The 17,884-nt window shown below is 51.5% G+C and overlaps 2 protein-coding genes across 8 annotated transcripts in view; one reads left to right on the forward strand and one right to left on the reverse strand.

The window, feature by feature from the left end:
* Positions 1–14,207, forward strand: part of RFFL (ring finger and FYVE like domain containing E3 ubiquitin protein ligase) — a 37,229-nt gene extending 23,022 nt beyond the window's left edge. For all 3 annotated transcript variants that reach the window (XM_084822863.1, XM_084822862.1, XM_084822861.1), the window contains 5 exons: positions 3,720–4,103; positions 7,169–7,252; positions 8,166–8,373; positions 8,891–8,914; positions 10,202–14,207. In XM_084822863.1, the coding sequence (XP_084678989.1) occupies positions 3,720–4,103; positions 7,169–7,252; positions 8,166–8,373; positions 8,891–8,914; positions 10,202–10,392 (891 nt within the window). In that variant the 3' untranslated portion in view covers positions 10,393–14,207. The remainder of the gene's footprint in view (positions 1–3,719; positions 4,104–7,168; positions 7,253–8,165; positions 8,374–8,890; positions 8,915–10,201) is intronic.
* The window catches only part of LIG3 (DNA ligase 3), a 40,237-nt gene continuing 35,710 nt past the window's right edge, over positions 13,358–17,884 (reverse strand). For 3 of the 5 annotated variants that reach the window (XR_014786147.1, XM_084822858.1, XM_084822860.1), the window contains one exon: positions 13,358–16,159. Coding sequence is in view for 4 of the 5 variants with exons in the window: in XM_084822858.1 (XP_084678984.1) it covers positions 15,926–16,159 (234 nt within the window). In the remaining variant the exon portion in view is untranslated. Of the gene's footprint in view, positions 16,163–17,884 lie in introns of all 5 variants that reach the window. The other 2 variants (XM_084822856.1, XM_084822857.1) reach the window with 1 other exon arrangement.

The raw sequence follows: 17,884 nt of genomic DNA on the forward strand, positions 1-17,884 counted from the left end.
TCACCTGGAATGATCCACAGGAGCGGTTCTTCTATTTTAATAGATGTAATAGTTTTTGAATGGACTGTGTGCTCAGGATTGATGGGGGGTCAGCCCAGGGCTGGCCAAAGCCCTTTTCTTAGTTACTTACATCATTTATATACCACCCAACCCACAATGTCCTCTGGGCGGTTCCAATAAGTTTAAAAGCCATCAACAAAGCCCTAAGCATCAAACAGAATAATGCCATGGTTAGGACACGCAAATAGAGCCCTGCTGGAGCCGAGGAGCTTCCATCCATTTCAGCGAGGCACATGTGGGGAACATCCTGGCCTTGTGTCTTGTCACCCTGATCCTTGTCTCCTGCTCTGCCATCCTTGAGAGCACCCAGCCCCCTGAAGCGGTGGGGCAACTCCTGGAGGAGCGGGGTGGCTGGCTGCCTCTGCTTACTGCCTCCTGCACTTCTCGAGCACAGCTCACTTGGTTCTCTTCCCAAAAAAACACCAAGTCCATCTGAGTGACAGGGGAAGGTGAGGACGTAGAATCATAGTAGGGTTGGAAAGCGCCTATGAGACCATCGAGTCCAACGCCCTGCTCAGTGCAGGAATCCAAGTCAGAGCATCCCTGGCGGATGGCTGTCCAGCCTCGTCTTGAGTGCCTCCAGTGTGGGAGAGCCCCCCGCCTCCCTAGGGAATTGGCTCCATTGTCGCATTGCTCTAACAGTCAGGAAGTTTCTCCTGATGTTCAGCCGGAATCTGGCTTCCTGTAACATCTCTGCTTCTAATGACTGGAGAAGGCCCATCTGCTGCTGCCTGCTGCTGCTGCTACCACCCTTGGTCCTCTTGAAAGCTGGTGTGATTTGCTGTTGTTTACAGCAGTTTTATCCCACTCTTCAGCCCAACAAAGGCTCCCAGAGCAGCATACAAAGATTAATAATGAGACAGCCCCTGCCCTCTGGCTCGCAATCTAAGAGACACGACACAAAAGGAAAAAGGATTGGGAGGGAGCAGGAGAAGAAAGCAAAACTAAGGCACCACCTCTCCATTTCAATGTTCTTACAGGTGTTCTGTCTGACAGGGAAAGGCAAAACAAGCTCCCTGCAGCGGTTCTTCTCTAGCCAATGTCTGGGGTCCTGTTGGGCTCCCCCTTGCCATGATGTTTATCCAGGGAGGCGGGGGTGCAGTTCTCTGGCTGATGGATGAGTGTGATGTAGTGATTAGAGCCGCCTTCCACAAGCTGGTGCCCTCTAGCTGTGTTTGGACTGCATCTCCCATCATTCCGGATGGATTGTGACTTGCTGGACAGACTTGTCTCCCAGTTTGCCATTTATAATGGCATCCTGACCCATTGTCTGAAATGGCCATCTTAGGACAGGGCCATCTCTAACACTGGAGTGTTTTGGCTGGCAGACTGGAGCCCTATAACAGCAGGGGGCCTGTGTTGAAAGGGCGAGAGAGCCCATTTGCAGATGCCCTTGCTGCCAGCATGCCCCCAGGACAAGCGAAACACACAAGGCTGCCAATAAAAATAGAGCCAGTTGTCTAAAGGCTTTAAACAACAAAAAAAGACCCCCCCCCAGCTATTCTCTCACCATCTTCTTATCTCCCAATTTTTGTTCCTCTCTCTGTCATGAAGGAGTCTGTGGCAGAAGCCTCTGTTCCCCGCAGTCTGGTTTTTCTATTTATCCTTGTCTTATACATGCACTTAGCTTTCGCGCGCTCAAGCTTGCCAAAGCCGTCTGTGTCCCAGAGAGCAAGATGAATCGACAACATCCTTTGCCCGAGGAAGTCTGTTTCATTGGGGAGCTTCTCCCAAAGTGTTTTTCTGGGAAGGCTTTCTGAGAGGTGGCGGGAGTCCAAGCGTTTAGTTTCTCGGCAAGGATTTGATCTGTGGCAAATTCCCAGGCAAAAGATGGCGAGCGGAACGCTGAGACAGGCGCATAACCTTCGGGTGCTGTGTGTGCGTATGTGCGCGTGGCTGCTGTCAGGGCCCACTTCTGATACCTGCGCTGGGCCCCCTTAATTATTTTTCCTTGGCCTGGCCCTCTGTACTTGGCCCTCGTGGCTATATGCTACTACCAGGATCAGAGGCAGCATTCCTCTCAATATGGGTTGCTGGGAAACAGCAGGAGAGAGTTGTTGCCCTCGTGTCATAGGAACCAAGGAAGCTGCCTTTATATATTTATATTTATTTATATTTGTTTATTTATTACATTTTTATCGCACCCAGTAGCTGAAGCTCTCTGGGCAGTTCACAACAATTAAAATCATAGACTAGACAATAAAATACAGATGATAAAGTACAATATAAAAGTGTAAAACTACAGTATAAAAATAACCAAACAGAAGCAGTGCCAAACAAATTAAAATACAATACCAGATAAGAACAAACTGAAAAACTGAAATGCCTGGGAGAATAAAAAGGTCTTCCCCTGGTGCTGAAACGAGCACAATGTAGGTGCCAGACAAACCTCTCTGGGAAGCACATTCCACAACTGGGGTGCCACAGTAGAAAAGGCCCTCTTAGTAGTAGCCATCAACCTCACTTTCTCTGGCAGGGGCTCCTGGAGAAGGGCTCCTGGAGCTGATCTTAGGGTCCTGGGCATGGAAGGAGATGATCCTTCAGGTAGCCTGGCCTTTATACCAAGTCAGTGCATTGGTCCATTTAGTCCAGTATTGACTGGACTGACTGACAAGCAGCAGCTGTCCAGGTTTCAGGGTAGGAGGTTTTCCAGCCCTACCTGGAGATGCTGCCGGGGATTGAACCTGGGACCTTCAGGACGCAAAGCAGGGGCTCTGCCATGGAGCCACAGCCCTTCCTTCCCTGCTTGTGGGCTGTGGAGAAACGGGATGCTTGTTGAGATAGGCCCTCAGTCTGGTCCAGCAGGGGAGGAAGGGTCTCAGCCATTTAATTAATCAGAAGCGTGAAGCCTTCCCTGAGTTTACACATGGTTGGGGGAGATGGTAAACAGTGAGGTCAGAGGGAAACGGAGTGCAGAAAGTACAGACCTGCCGTTCCCAACCTGGTGTCCAGATGTGTTGGACTACAACTGGCTGTGCAGGGAGGGCACCTGGTTGAGGAAGGCAGTAACAATTACATTTATTAACCGTGGCCACCCAGCCACAAAACAGTTGGTGGTAACACAGGCATCATGGCATTGGCAAGCTAATTAGCCTCGTGTGATTTAAAAAAATCTGTCAAGTGGTCTGAAACAGCTCTGGAGTTCCCCAGATGTGCTCCCTCCCCCGATTTCCCCTCAATGGCCAATTTTTGGTGGTTTCCCGGCTTTTGTGATTTCCCTCATTGTAAAAGGTGGAAATGCCTCTCCTAAGGCAGAGAGTTGGCGTCTGAGCTCCAAAACACAGACAGCACTGGAGGGCAGCGCTTCCCTTTACAGCTTGCCATTCTCCCTGTTTTAAAAAATTAATTATGGGTACAATTCTATACCTGTTTAGGCAGGAAAAAAAGTCCTACTGCTCCCAGCATTCCCCAGCCAGCCATGTTGGAGTTGTAGGACTTTTTTCTGCCTAAACAGGTATAGGATTGCGTCCTTTAAAAAGAAGAGAGAAACTTAAGATCCGGAGAGGCAGCGAGCCTGGTGTGCATCCAGACAGGTGACTGCAGACACATGGGGACCTACCAGCCCCAGGTCCAGATGGCCGTTGCCCGGCTCTTTTGAGACGGTACGAATGGTGTGTCTTTCTCCACCTGACGCTTCTCCCTCTCCCCTCCCCGGGCAGCGCATCTGCTTGGACTGCAAAAAGAACTTCTGCCTGGCCTGTTCACACCAGCCCGAGGACAGCAGCCTCTGCCTCTGCCACCTCTGCACACGCTTCCGTGCCACGGCCTTCCAGCGGGAGGAGCTGATCAAGATGAAGGTGAAGGACCTGCGGGACTACCTGGAGCTCCGGGAGATCTCCACGGAGCTGTGCCGTGAGAAGGACGAGCTGGTGTGCTTGATCATTGGCCAGCAGCCTGCCGGCCCCCAAGGGGACTGGACTACCCAGGTCCCCCCCTTGACACCTGTCTCCGCTGCCCAGGAGCAATGTTCGCCTGCCTCGCTGGACTACCCTCCGGAGTGGGCCCCTCCGGAGCCTGCCTTGCAGACTGAGCCGCAGCCGCAGGTATTTGCCCCGCCCCAGTAAGCGAGCACCGTTGCGCTCTTGGGTGACTTGGCAGCGTCCCCATTGTGTGCAGCGGGAGGCTTCGTGGCTGCATGTGCTCTTGCAGCTGCTGTTGTACGACGGCATCTGAACCGCCCGCCCCCCCCGGTGCCTGTATCTTGGGGGAGCTGAATCTCTTTCAGCCCCGAGGGCCGAATTCCATTTTGGAGGAGCTCTCAGGGGCCGCATTCCAGCCATGGGCGGGGCCAAAGGCGAAAAGGGATGGGGCCAGAAGGACCACCATATTTTCACTTGAAGTGCTCACTGCCAGTAGGTAAACCTTAGAAGAGGCATTTCAGCCCTTGGGAAAGGGGGAAAACCAGCAAAAGCTGGGAAACCTGCCATCTGATAGGCGGGGTTTAAGGGGACCCCAGGAGGGCCAGGTAATACACAGGGGCTACAAAGTCATGGACCGCACAAGAATCTATGGTGTCGGCAGGGGCTGAAGCTTGGTGATAAGAGCGCAGACTTTATGTGCAAAGTTCACTCTCCTGGCATCTGCACAGCTAAAAAGGGTTCTTGTGCACAGCTGGCTAATGCCAGTCACTGTCAGGCTAGCCCAGCCTTCCCTAACCTGGTGCCACACAGATGTTTTGGACGGCAACTCCCAGCCTTCCTGACCATTGGAGGCACTGACGGGAGCTGACGTCTGAAACCCTTGGAGGGCATGGGGCTGGGAAGGCTGGGCTGGACCATACTGGACTGGATGGAGCAGCGTATAGGGCTTCCTTGGGTTCTCATGTGGGCTGCGCAGCTTTCTGAACTTTGCTTAGAAGGCTGACCAGAGCGGATGCGTACGAAGCGACTATTCTGTTTTTGTGCACGCGCCTCCTGGCAGAGTGCTGGAGCTGCGCAGCAGCTGAAGCTTTCTGTTTAATCTCTCCCTCCCTCTTGCATGTACTTAACCTCCCCTCCCGACTTCTAGGTTTCTCACGCAGCCCCCCACTCAACGTCTGTGGCCCGTACTCCAATAGCCGAGACGCTTGGATAGTATAAGAGCGTGGATCCAATTATGCCGCAGATCCATGATGGGATCTCCTGAAGTTTTTGTCTCCACTTTCAAGCTGGGTCTGAGTAGCAGTGCTGGGTGCGGGTTTGTCTGACCTCCCCTACTCTTTCCCTGATCTAAATCTCTCCCCGCAACTCTTTGGACTACTGGGGAAAAACGGCAGATCCTTCTCCTCCTAGTTGGGGCTACTAGCAGCTCTGAGAGAGCAGATTAAGGTCAGGAAGGGACGACTCTCCTCCCCCACCCCCACTGCTCTGATCCGGTGTGTGGCCTCTGTATGTAATTTGATTCTAACTATATCATCTGGCATCCTGTACTGACCTGAGCACTGTAAGAACTGTAGCGTTTCCCCCCTCCCTGTAAATAAATGTCTAGCTATTAAGGTTTTAGAGATCATGAGGATTTCTTGCATAGGGAAAGGTCTGGGAGTGGAGCCTCCAAGCCCCACAGGCTTCCTTGACTGTCTGGCTCCCACCCTGCCCCCCCTTGCAGGCAGCATGAAGAATGTTGAATTTGTGTTCGGATTTGTGTAACTAGGTGGCAGGACTTGGGGTTACCGCAGTGCAGAATTCAGCCAGGGGAGAGAGGGCTGGATGCTACATCCACTATTAAATGAGTTGCCTTCCTCTCCCCACTGCCATCGGACAATGCCCAAAGCAACGTGCCTTGAACCCTCTGTGGATTTCTCTCCCCCCTCCCTGCAAAGTAGTAGTTGGAATCCCTTCTGAGGGGCCGTGGCTCAGTAAGCACCTGCTTTGCATGCAAAGGGTCCCTGGGTCAGCCCCTGCCATCTCCAGGTAGGGTTGCAAAAATTCCTGCCTGAAACCCTGGAGAGTCGTTGCTGCCAGTCAGTGTCGACAGCGCTGGGCTAGATGGACCAAGGCGGGGTCTGACTAAGGATTAGGCAGCTTCTTAAGTTCCCATTTCAATCAGCCCTTAATTCCCAACCATGAGGACTAGAATCTTACGAGGTCCCAGCTTCAATCCCTGGTGGCATCTCCAGGTAGGGCTGGAAAATGTCCTGCGTGAACCCCTGGAAATCCATTGCTGCCAGTCAGTGTCAGCAATGCTGGGCTAGATGGACCCGTGGTCTGACTCAGTAGAAGGCAGGCAGCTTCCTAGGTTCCTAATTTAAATTGCCCATTATTCAGAGCCATGAGGATTGATACCTTACTTTTTCTTTAGAGGAAGGGCCATAGCTCAGTTGTGGAACACACAATTTGCATGGAGACGGCCCAGGTTCAAACCCAGGTATCTCCTGGTTGGGCGGGAAAACAGCCCTGTCTGAGATCCTGGAGAGCCATTGCTGCCAGCCAGTACTGGCAATCCTGACCTATATGGATCTGTGGCCCAACTTGGTCTACAGCAGCTTCCTGTGTTCTTCCTCTACCCACCTTGTGCCACCCCGTGGCAGTTTTTCCCCCTGGCTGTGCTCATGCAGCTGTGTGGTGTCTTGGCTTGGCGCTTTTGTCTGCAGTCTCCAAATGGGAGGGGAAAGGTGGGGCTGAGGACCCCTTGCCCTCCCTGCAGGTGCCAGGCTGGAAAGTTCTCCCCCCTCCAGAGATGGGGCATGCTCTTGGGTGGGCAGCGGCTGTGTCACAAAGAGCCAGAGTCTGCCTGGCATTCTCCGTGATGTCGTGCCACGTCACAATGGAAGGGCAGCAGAGCAGAGCCAGGCCAGGAGCTGCACAGCGCCGTCTCCTGGTGGCTTTCTGCAGCCCAATCATGACTGGCTTGGCTCTGCTTCCTTGGAGACACCACCCGAGGGCCTTACTACTCCAGCCCAGGCGGTCCTAACGTGGCTTAGCCAGCAAAAAGGTGAGGGGTTGCTGCGGCAGCCTAGGTGGGAGCTGTTCTGTTGAGCCGGTGGTTTTCCCTGCCTGCCTCTCGTTGTTCTTTTGGCATTCTCCTGGTCATCCTTGAAGAGTACAAGAGGGACCTGAGAAGGCCCACTCGACTCTCTGCCCCTCACCCCTTCTGGATTTTCTGGGGACTCAGCAGCATGTCTTCCTCTCAGGCAAATGGGCATGTCTTATCGAGCCAGGACGACATGGCGGAAGTCGAGAATGCAGTGGAAACGCAGATCGATGAAGAGACACAGGTAGGTGGGCTGCGGGGTGTTGCCCAGCGAGTTGATGTGGGGCAGCCATCTCTAGGTGGTGCCCTCCAGGTGTTTCGGACTACACCTCCCAGCATGCCCCAGCCAGGGGTGTGTGAGTGTTACATGCACGTACATAAACCCATCTCATGATAGAATATCATCCAATTTTGCTTGTATGGAACAAGTGGGTTGTACCCAGTGGTGTCCTTCCACCAGGGGAATGGACATCACCAGTGAATCAAATTCTGCCTTCCCGTCTGCCTGAACTCTGATTGCATTAGCGAAAGACTACTCCTGTAATAATGTTGGATTTAACCAAAAATGGTTGGCTCACTCTTGTAGCTTCATTCCCCTCCGCCAAACATTCTGTGTTGCTCTTGCCACAGCCAGCTTGGGGGGGGGGAGGGGGGAGGGGGGGTTATTCCCGATTCATTATTTTTAACGAGAGCGGCCGAGCTGTCAAAAAAGCAGTGCCCCGTCCACCTTCTGTATCCTCGTTCATGCAAAGGGACGAACCCATTGATAAAGGCCGCTGTGCCAAGGCCAGAAAGGCTTTGCGGGTGGAGTATCTGCTTGTGTCTCCGGATGCTCGGAAGTCCCAGGACCCTCGCATCCTTGACAAAACACCCTTCTGTGACCGTCTGGGTAGCTAGTGCAGCTGCGGCCGCACCCGAAGAGGCATATTGTAGCGTAGGTGCTGTGAAATATAAACCGGAGCACGTGCCGGAGATGCCGTCGTAGGTAGCGTTTTGAGAGGGGCGATTGCGATAGTAAGTCAGGCTATGGCAGCCTTCCCCCAAGCCGTGCTGATGGGAATGAGGGGAGCTGTAATCCAGCACATCTGCAGGGCACCAGCTCGGGGGAAGGCTGGGCTGCAGCGTTGCCACTCACCCCCCAACGTGCTCCGTTCCAGTCCACCGACTCGGAGGATAACCTGGTTGCGGGACGGAGGGCCTCCCTCTCTGACCTGACGAGCATGGGAGACATCGACGCCCTGTCGGTGAGGCAGCTGAAGGAGATCCTGGCGCGTAACTTTGTCAACTACAAGGGCTGTTGCGAGAAGTGGGAGCTGATGGAGAGGGTGACCCGCCTTTACAAAGAGAAGGACCTCCAGCAGCTGGGTAAGGTGGCTGAAACTAATAATAGGCTTTCAGTTGGTACTTTGATAGTCCAGTAACTGTGGCAATAAGAGGGATTCTTTGGCCTTTAAGATCACAGTGGAACATAGAGAAGAGGCAGGTCCTTTGACGCGTGGGGACCTGAGGCACTTGGGTGTTCCTCGAGGCCAAACTGACCCCTTGAATTGTCTGTAAGGGAGTGCTGGATTTGGGACAAATCAGGGTGTGTTTGGGGCTCCCAGTGCTTCCCCACCCCAGTGCTTTCCCCCAGAGCAGAATAGAAAAGGGCTTAAGATGCATTCCGGCAGTATGGCCTCCCCCTCTCCAAGTTTCAAAAGCCATTTTGCAAGCCTGGTTCCTCTCCTGGGAAGTAATTTTTCGGCCTTCTCCCCCTCCCTCCCTAAAGCTGATGTTGTGGGGTGGGGGGTGAGGGCATGATGGTCATGGTTCTGTTAATGTATCTCGAGTCCTGTGGCGGGAGATCTCAGCACACTCATGGATTTCTTCTTTTGTGTTTTAGTTTCCGACACAGATGATCAAACCGGTAAGCAGTTCCTCTTTAATCAAAATGGTAGACTGCAGAGTTATTTTGTGGGGGGAGTCCTTTTTTTTTTTGGCCTTGCTTTCACTTCTGGAAAGTGACCAGTCATAAATCTCCACGACGTCGTGGCATGACCTCTGTCCTTAAAGAAACTTGCTCATGAATGGTCTGAATGACTGATTCTAGTATAAACCCCCCACCCACCCACCCCATAATGCCTCCAGCAGAGGAATGAAAGGCAGGTGATGTGAAATCAGCCCTCTACACAGGCTCCAGAGGTTGTCTTAGAACAGGGGTGGGCAACTAATCTGGCCCTGTGGTGTTCCTCAGGTGGCCACACCCCTTCTGCTGCCCCCACCAAATTTCCCCAAACCACTGTTTGTGTGGTGGGTTCCCGGGTTTTGCGCCATCTTTCTCCCGTTCTGAGAGGTTGACATGCCTCTCTTAAGGCTGAGTTACTGGCAGTGAGAGCTTGAAGCTACGGTATACCGGGGTTGGTTTGGGGGTATTTTGCGGGCCTCCTACTTTGCCTTTGGCCCTGCTCACCCACTGGACTGCATCCCCTGAGAGCTTCTCTGAAATTGAACTTGAGGCAGGTCTTCTACCTTCTGGAAGTTGAGACCAAACTAGGGGAGGGAGTGCGCGCGCGAGAGTGTTAATTACTTCCTCCCATGACATTTTCCCCAACTGAAATCCACCCCATCCCCAGAAGCTGCTATTTGCCCTAGAGGCAAAAAAGGTGGGTATCTGTATTTTAGCCGCAGTGGGGTGTTGTTTTGACCAGGGGAAGTGGCTAAAGCACCCTCTTCCCTCCCTGGTGCCAATCAAAATCTGACAAAAACCCCCCCCCCCCCATTTCTTTTTAAATGGCACGAGACTCCGCTGTGAATCTCCCATGTTAATGTCTGTTTCGGCCATCAGAGGTATACTGCAGGACCGTTGAACCTCAGGCCCACAGGCCAAATCCAGCATGCCATTCATTTTGTGGTTTCCTGGCATTTGTGCAGTTTTCCCCCCATTCTGAAAGGGGAAAATGCCTCTCCTTGGGCTTAGTTACTGGCCGGAAGAGCTTGAAGTTGCAATAGGCTGGTATTTTTGCCCTTCCCCCATCCCTTTTGCCTTCTGCCCTGCCCACCACTGGAATGTGGCCCCCGAGAGCTTCTCCACCATAGAATTCGGCCCTCTTGCTGAAAGAGGTTCTGCACCCGGCAAGGTGCCCTTTGAGCTGTCCACTCAAGAGATGGGCCTTTCTTCGAGTTGTCTACTCAGGGCCTTCTCTTGTTGTTCTAGCTCCGCCTGGGAATGCCACGCTCCCTGGCTCGGAGGAGAACCTCTGCAAGATCTGCATGGACTCTGTCATCGACTGTGTCCTGCTGGAGTGTGGCCACATGGTCACCTGCACCAAGTGTGGCAAGCGCATGAACGAGTGCCCCATCTGCCGCCAGTACGTGATCCGAGCTGTCCACGTCTTCAGAACTTAAGGGCACCTGAAGCAGGGCAGATGTTTGCCTTAGAAGACTCATTCACTGTGACCTGGGGAGCACCCATCCCAGCTATCCAGCTGCCATTCCCAAGAAGCCCACGGGTGCCAGGCGAGACACGGGATGGAGGACTGAGCTGCGACTGGCGGTGCGCCTTGCGTGATACTGTGCATTCTACCACAGTGCCTGGAGAGCTGGAAGTCCTCCATAGATCTAGAAAGCAACAGGCTCTGCCTTTCTCTTGTCTGCTTGCGACTGGGCATCAAGACTTTTCCCAGACACTGAGGCTCTTCCCCTCTGGAGTGAATAAACAAGTTGGTCTAAAGAGGAAGAGAGAGTGGCTGCTATCAGTTCTCCTTTCTCTTAAACATTCTGAGGCCTTTTACAGGGACTTTGATTTTTTTATTTTATATTTCCGGGACTTGTTCTGTATGAAGGTGTTTAATTTAATTTTTTTTAAAAAAACTTGGTTTATTAGTTCGCCTTGAAACTCAGGCTGAAGGTCACCCATTCCACTGCCTTAGAGACTCCCATATGGAGTAAATCTAACTCCAGAGTCGCCTCGTCAGAACATCTACGATGGCACCTGCCGTCGATGCAAGGCGGGGCTGGGAGTTGATTTGCACCTGTGAAGGAGAAATTTAGTGGGGTTTCTCGCGCACGGGTATCTCCGTGCCACGTTCCCGGTGTAATGTTTTGTGTGACTCTTCTTTTGCCAGCAAGTGCAGCGGCCTTTGGGGAGTTGCGCAAGAACTGGTTAGCCTTGCCTTTTTCTGTCACAGGAGAACCCCTTGCGTTTGTGCTGGATCTCTCTTGTGCAATTTGTCATGGGCACAGTAAAGAAAACCACCCGTTCTGACATACCTTTGTACTCTGTGAACGGCCGTTGTGCGATCATAAAGTGCTGCATTAGAATCTGCCTAGGGCATATGACGCTCTTTGCTTTATTGTTTTGTGATAAGTTGGTCACCAGTGATTCTCTCTGCTGTGATTTCTCCTTGGGCCTGTTGAGGCATTGCAAGAAGCCAAGGTTTCTGGGAAGCTTGGCTTATTGGGAATGGCTAAACCAGCCTTTCTCAACCTGCTGCCCTCTAGATGTGTTGGACTACAACTCCCAGCACCCCCCAGCCAGCCATGCTTTCCATACCTTGTTTGTTGTGATGTCTGAGCTGGAAATTCTAGCTTGCCTCTGTAGAGACAAGAGTCATAACCCAACGAACTGTGGCTTATGACTCTATTTCAGAGTCATAAGCCATGGTTTGTTGGCTTACAGTTCTGGCTTGTTTGGGGAGAGACAAGCCAGAATCTCTAGTCAGATGTCACCATAAAGATGTGTCGGATGGAGAGAGTGTGGCTTGTTGGGCACTCTGCACTGGCAGAAGCAGCCAAGCAGGGACAATCAGGCTGCGGGCACAAGCACGCTTGCTTGACCCTGATAAGCCAGGATCCTCTGGAACCCTGGCTTACTGCGATGTCCAACCTGGAAGAACCAATGTCCAGGCAGTCCTCTCCAGGAGACCAACGACTGCTTTTTTGGGATGCATGTGGCTAGAGAGAGGGCTTTGCCAACGGTAGCTGAGGCTCCTGGAGGGGTCCGTGCGTTCTCCACAGAGATCTGCCTTGGAGCGGTCCTCCCCAGAGCCGTCAGTCTGTAGTTCATACCTTCCTGTGAACCTTGGACTGAACCTCGCTCTTGGAAGGGAGTGTCTGGAGATGACAAAATAAGTGACCTTTCCCGACCTGTGAACAAAAGCTGGCCTCTGCACCAGTCACTGTGGAGTAGCTTATCAGCATCTCCTGACGATGGCTTGGAGCTGTCTAGGGGAGTTGCTCTGCTTGTTTACACACCTCATTCTCCCAGGGCCACGTCAAGAAGCCTGCTTCTGCTGCACTCTCCCACGTGGTTCCAGAGCCGTAAGCACCGTGGTACTTCCCTTTCAGCTGCTTCCTTCACAGTCGTGTCTGAACTCTCAGTGGGACCTTGTGGCCTTCTCAGTTGAACACCTTCCACTTTCTAAATTATTGAATGCCTCATGCTGCTTGAGGAGGCCTTCACCTGCCTTAAACCCTTAGATGTGTGCGTGAGTGTGTGTGTGAGGGTGTGTGTATATAGTGAGATGAGCTCAGGGAACATAGAGATTGGCTGGGGTTGTGGAGACAGTCTTGCTGCTGGCCTGGGGATAGTTGGGAAGCTGTAGACCACATTCCGGTTGTGACAGCAAGCCCTTCTCCTCGTGCCCCCCGATAGTCACGGAGACAAATTTGAAGCACCCAAAGAAAAACCTTTTCAGAAACTAGTGCGCATACCCTTGTAGTATTTCCAAAGATCTAGGCCAGCCTTCTTCCCAAACCCATTGGCCTCCAGATGTGTTAGACTATAATTCCCATAACCCCACAGTCAGCTACGTTTGGGAAGGCTTGGGAAGAAGGCTTGGCTAGCCTCGAACTTGACTGTGGGCATCTTCCAGCCCAAGGTGCCTGTCCTAGGGGGACTATAATTTGGTGGGGAAACAACCCCCCCCCCCCCAATCCTTGTTTTCAGGTAGCTTCTGTTCCACCTTGGCTTGTTTGTCATCACTGCTCTTCGTGCCACTTGGCAGGCACCTTCTCTCCCTGCACGTGTCTCTAACTTGAGCTGGCTTACCGGTTTGGGGGACAGTAAAAAGCGTTCCGCTTTGGAGAGATTCCAAGCCAATGAACAGCCTTGGTTGCCTGCTGCCGCATCGCTCACATACAGGAAACGTTTTTATGACCCACATTGGTGCCTCCAGCGGGAGGAAAAAAGGAGCCACGTCTCAGCCACGAGATGTAACAAAACAATGTGAAAATCACTTTTAAAAAGATTGAGATTTGGAAACCTCCGATGTCCAATTCTTGCCCCAAAGTGAGAGAATATCTTACTTGAGCCACTTCCCTTTGGTCTTTTAACTTTCTCCTCCTCTTCTTGGGAAGAGCTTTTGCAAAATTCTCTGATCTTAAGTTCACACTCCAGCTCTGGGCACTCCAATGTCTGCGAGTATATAGGCCAGGTTAATATGGCAGACTTCCCCAACCTGGCTGAGGGATTCTGGGAGTTGTGGTCTAACACATCTGGAGGGGACCTGGTTGGGTAAGGCTGACATATGGTAACTTAGCAGGAAAATTATGGTCACGTCCATACTTAACTGCAGCTTGAGAAACCACTTTAAAAAATGTATTAATCAGGGATAAAGGAAAGTTACTGGTGAGAAATTTGGGGGTGTGGTGGCGGTGGGGAGAATAGGTGTTAGATAACCAAAGAAGGAAAATATGCAAATCTACCCATGACCAGTTAAGTGCATTAATATACTTAACAGGGGCTATTCATGTTACGCAATAAACTCTAGGAAGCAAACTTGGCTATAGCGAGAAAATGATTGTGCTGTGGGGTGTGTATGTGTGAGAATCATCATCCAAGCACTGGTAATTCAAGTAGCTTCGCTCCATCTCAGTAACAAGTCGCAAGATGTGAACCTCATTTGGTTTTATGATTAAGCACCCCCTCCGGGCTTGGTTGCAAAGTTCGATGTTCTGTGTGTTTATGATCAGATAATCTGGCAAAGTGAAACCCCCTCTACAGCGTGATGCTGGTTCATGACTGATAGGAAGCTGCTGCTGCACTATGCTGTGGAGAATAAGTTCTTCTGAAAACGTATATTATTTTTATATAGCAATGTAGGCCTGTTTGTTCAGCACGGAAGTAAATACCATCTGTGAGAAAATTGTAGTTCGACAGGCCTCACTGGCACAGAGTCCTGCTTTATAATTTTGTAATAAAATGGAAATGTGTTTTGAAACGGGCTCCTGTTGTTTTTCCGATGGAGAATATGCTTCCTGTCAGCGGTAGGTTCTTGGCTATGAGATAGCATTTGGCACGTTGGGGATCATGCAGTGCCCACATCGTCTGGGATGGTATTAGAGATTCTAGGAAACGACTGTTGCATTTCTATGCCTTGGAACTGCGCTCATTTCAGCACACCCTGCCCCAAACTATGAAACTACAGAGCGGTTGCACTGCTTGAGACCTGCTCATTCCTTATCTGAACCACTTCCTTCTCAAAGATCAGAGGTAGCCCCCCTCCCACCTCATGTGTGAGCTAATGCACTAGTTCAAATGGGCTCCTCTAAGCTGCACTGGTCTAGAGGTGTGCAATACAGTGCTTCCTCCCCTGTGATTGGATTTGTTCCTCTAGAGCAGGGGCAAGGAACCTCGGCCCTGGGGTCCCAATCCAGTCCTCCAGGGTTCCCCAGAGAGGGACGCCAAATGTTTGGTGGTTTCCTGGCTTTTGTGGCCCCCCTCCCATTCTAAAAGGCTGAAGTGTCTCCTAGTTACTGGCAGGAATTTCCTGGTATTTTCTGTATTTTTGGTGCCATCCGCCACTGAAACAGGCCCCAGGAACTTCTCCGAAATCGAATTTGGCCCTCTGGCTGAAAGAGGTTCCCCACCCCTGCTCTAGGGAAACTGGAGGCTATTCCTTGCATGGCTTGGTCTGGGAGCCTGTTTATTGAGAAAGGGAAGAGAAGAAAATCCCCTGCTCCTCAACACTGTCCAAACTAGGGCAGAACAAAGGCTTGTGCTCCCGCCTGACACATGGGCGTTCTCAGTGTTGTTCAGGCCATAAGAATGCAGGCTGCACCGATACCGCTTGCTATTTCCCTGTCAGTGTTCTGTACCTACAGTTCCCCAATCAGACCACTTCTCTCTACCCCATTTCCCACTTCACATCAGCCTGTGGTATCAGCTTGCAACTGGTTAACATAGATTTGCATGCAGACTGAAGCTGGTTGCAATAATACATCCTCCAAGCAGAGGCAGCTCTGCCTTTGGTCCCTGCCGTAATGGTTTTTTGCCCCTTGAGATGGAAAGCCGTGCTCTAATATCACCTATTCCCAGAATGCGGTAGCAGCCCCCACTGAAGCCTGGATTTCACTAGTGCCGTTGGCCACTCACCTATTGCACAAAATTGCAAGAGTGGGGCAGCTTTGTAACCGCTCCGAACTAGATGTTTGCATGCAGGTGAGTTTTAAAAAGCACATGAATGCAGGCAAGGGATAACCTCCTGATGGGATTGAGCATCAAAAGTCTCTTGTGAGGCAAACACACAAACGTTGACTCAATGCCAACCTGGTTGTTTTTAACAGCAACGAACGCTTGATAGCCAGTAACGGCTCAAGGCTCCACGTCCAAGTGACGAGCAGCACCACACCTAGCTCAGGACTGTGTAATACTTGATACTTGTTCTGGAGTGGCCCAGACATCATACTGGGCGGTGGTTTTTGCAGGAGTGTTGTCCCATTTATTCATAAAAATGTGAACAGGAAAACAACCCAGCAGCTGTGATGAAGTTGATCTCCATGGCAATCGCTCTCCACGTTGGTTGTGTGTAGGTACTAATTTCATTCCAGAAGGTGTTGATTATTTAAAAAATACATTGTTCAGGAGTCCTTGGAAGTTGCTCTAGGACTAGTTAACGGACGAGCTCTTCCTGTGCCTTCGCACGAGACCAAACGTGAGCTAGCAAGGGGTGACCAGCCTCCTTTTCCGAATACATTCCCAGATCCAGTCAGGGGAGACCTGCTTTGCAGCCGGGTTCTCTTCTACATCCCCCATCACGTGTGTCGCTGAGGCAGTGTCAAACTCTCGGACCAGGTCTCCGTCGTACGCTACGAAGTATCGCCTAATTTTGCTGAAGCCCTCCACTGAAGGAGGCAAGTACAGCTTCACCCCAGTGAATATGTCCAGCAGCGTCTGCTGTTGGAAAAGCACAAGAGGATGATGAACAGGAAAGGGGAGTCATAGAATCATAGAGTAGTAGGGTTGGAAGGGGCCTACAAGGCCATCGAGTCTAACCCCCAAGAGTCAGAAATCCTTCATGGAAGGAAAGCAGGGCTCTTTCACGGGCTCCGATTAAGAGGGAAACAGCCAGTGACCTGGTTCATACAAAACCCTAAGCCACGGTTGTGGTTTCTTGGAATGTGGCTCAGACTGTCTGAATCTATCCCTAAAAACGAACCACACATAGAAGCCATGGTTTTTTGTTGGCTTACCAACAAAATCTGGCCTGTTTAAACCAGGGCTTGTCTGGTGTCTTAACCCAGAACCATGGCTGATCCCTGGCTTCTTTGTGCAGCTTGCCTGCCCTGAAGCAGAGGCATCCGACCGAAACAGCTGGAAAAATGAAGCTGTTCTGAAGGGCTGGCAAAATGGATGGGAGAAAACTAGGACGAGGGAAAACAAGCCACAGTCTGCTCAACTGCAAGACCATTCACAGCTAAAGCAACAAACCCGGGTCGATGGAAACTAGCTTAAGCGTTCTGTGTGAATGCAGCCACTGTAGTTTTCACAGACCAGGGAAAACAAGCATATGGGTCTGTACCCACTTGAGGCACACGATGAAGGGGGAAACGGGAGTCAAAGGAACAATTCCTTTGCTTAAGAAGGAAGGAAAACCAAGGAAATGTCATGAACTGGCCTGGGTGGTTGCAACTGCCCAGCAACGACTACAATCTAAAGGAGTTTCCCCTCGCATAATAACCAGCAGCAAAGAAACCAGCCGCTGTCAAGCCAGCTGAAGAATCTGCATTTTGCTTTTAAAAGGTTCTAGCTCTCAAGGTTGTTGAAAACACCTAACACACACTTGGGCAGCTTTCTAAAGTCTTCCACCAGGTTCCCCCCCCCCCCCTTGTCATGGGCAGAAACCCACTCTGGCAGCTGGGGAAGGATGGATGGATGGACGGACAAAGCGGCCAAACTCCTGCTTAAGTATCAAACTACTTTCCTGCACGCTGTGCTAAGAAGACTTGGCCAGCTGGCTTTTTCCGTCTGCAAATAAGACTAGGACAACCAGCTCATTCCACTTCAACCTTTTAATGGCTTCTAACTGCTGGTGTGCCGAGGATGTCACTAGCTCTTGCATATGGGCTGCTGTTCTTAGTGCCTGCCTTTGCACAAAAAAGTTAGCTTCCCTGCTAGTGCTCTGTTACGCCGCCTCTGCAAGAAAAACAGTGGCTGTGCTGAGGAACTGGCTAAGCCCAACCTTGCCCACTGGGGCTTCCTCCAACCAAGCTGGTCCCTCATTTTGTGGTGGGTGCGCTGCTTGTTAGAAGCAGGAGGACAACGAGCCTGCTGGATCAGACTGAAGGGAGCCACGGTCTTAACTCAGATGGGGGGCGCCAGGTCGTGGAAGGCTGATCCAGACCAACAGTCTTCTTCCAACAACGCTCAACCAAACGCCTTTGGTAAGTCCACAAGCAGGACACGAACGCAACCCCCCTCTCCTCCGCTTGTCTGCAGGATCTGGTAACCTGAGGCAGACTGCCTCTTAATAGGGAAGTTCCATTTAGCTTTAATGGCCAGTAACTGTTGCTCTGTCTATCCTTCAAGAATTTTTCTGAACATAAGAGGAGCCCTGCTGGATCACATCCAGGGTCCATCGTGTCCAGCATTCGGTCCATACAGTAGCTGGCCAGCTGC

Source organism: Heloderma suspectum, chromosome 16 (assembly GCF_057233095.1).
Source record: "Heloderma suspectum isolate Gila_16-S chromosome 16, 16-S_ref, whole genome shotgun sequence".
NCBI lineage: Eukaryota > Metazoa > Chordata > Lepidosauria > Squamata > Helodermatidae > Heloderma > Heloderma suspectum.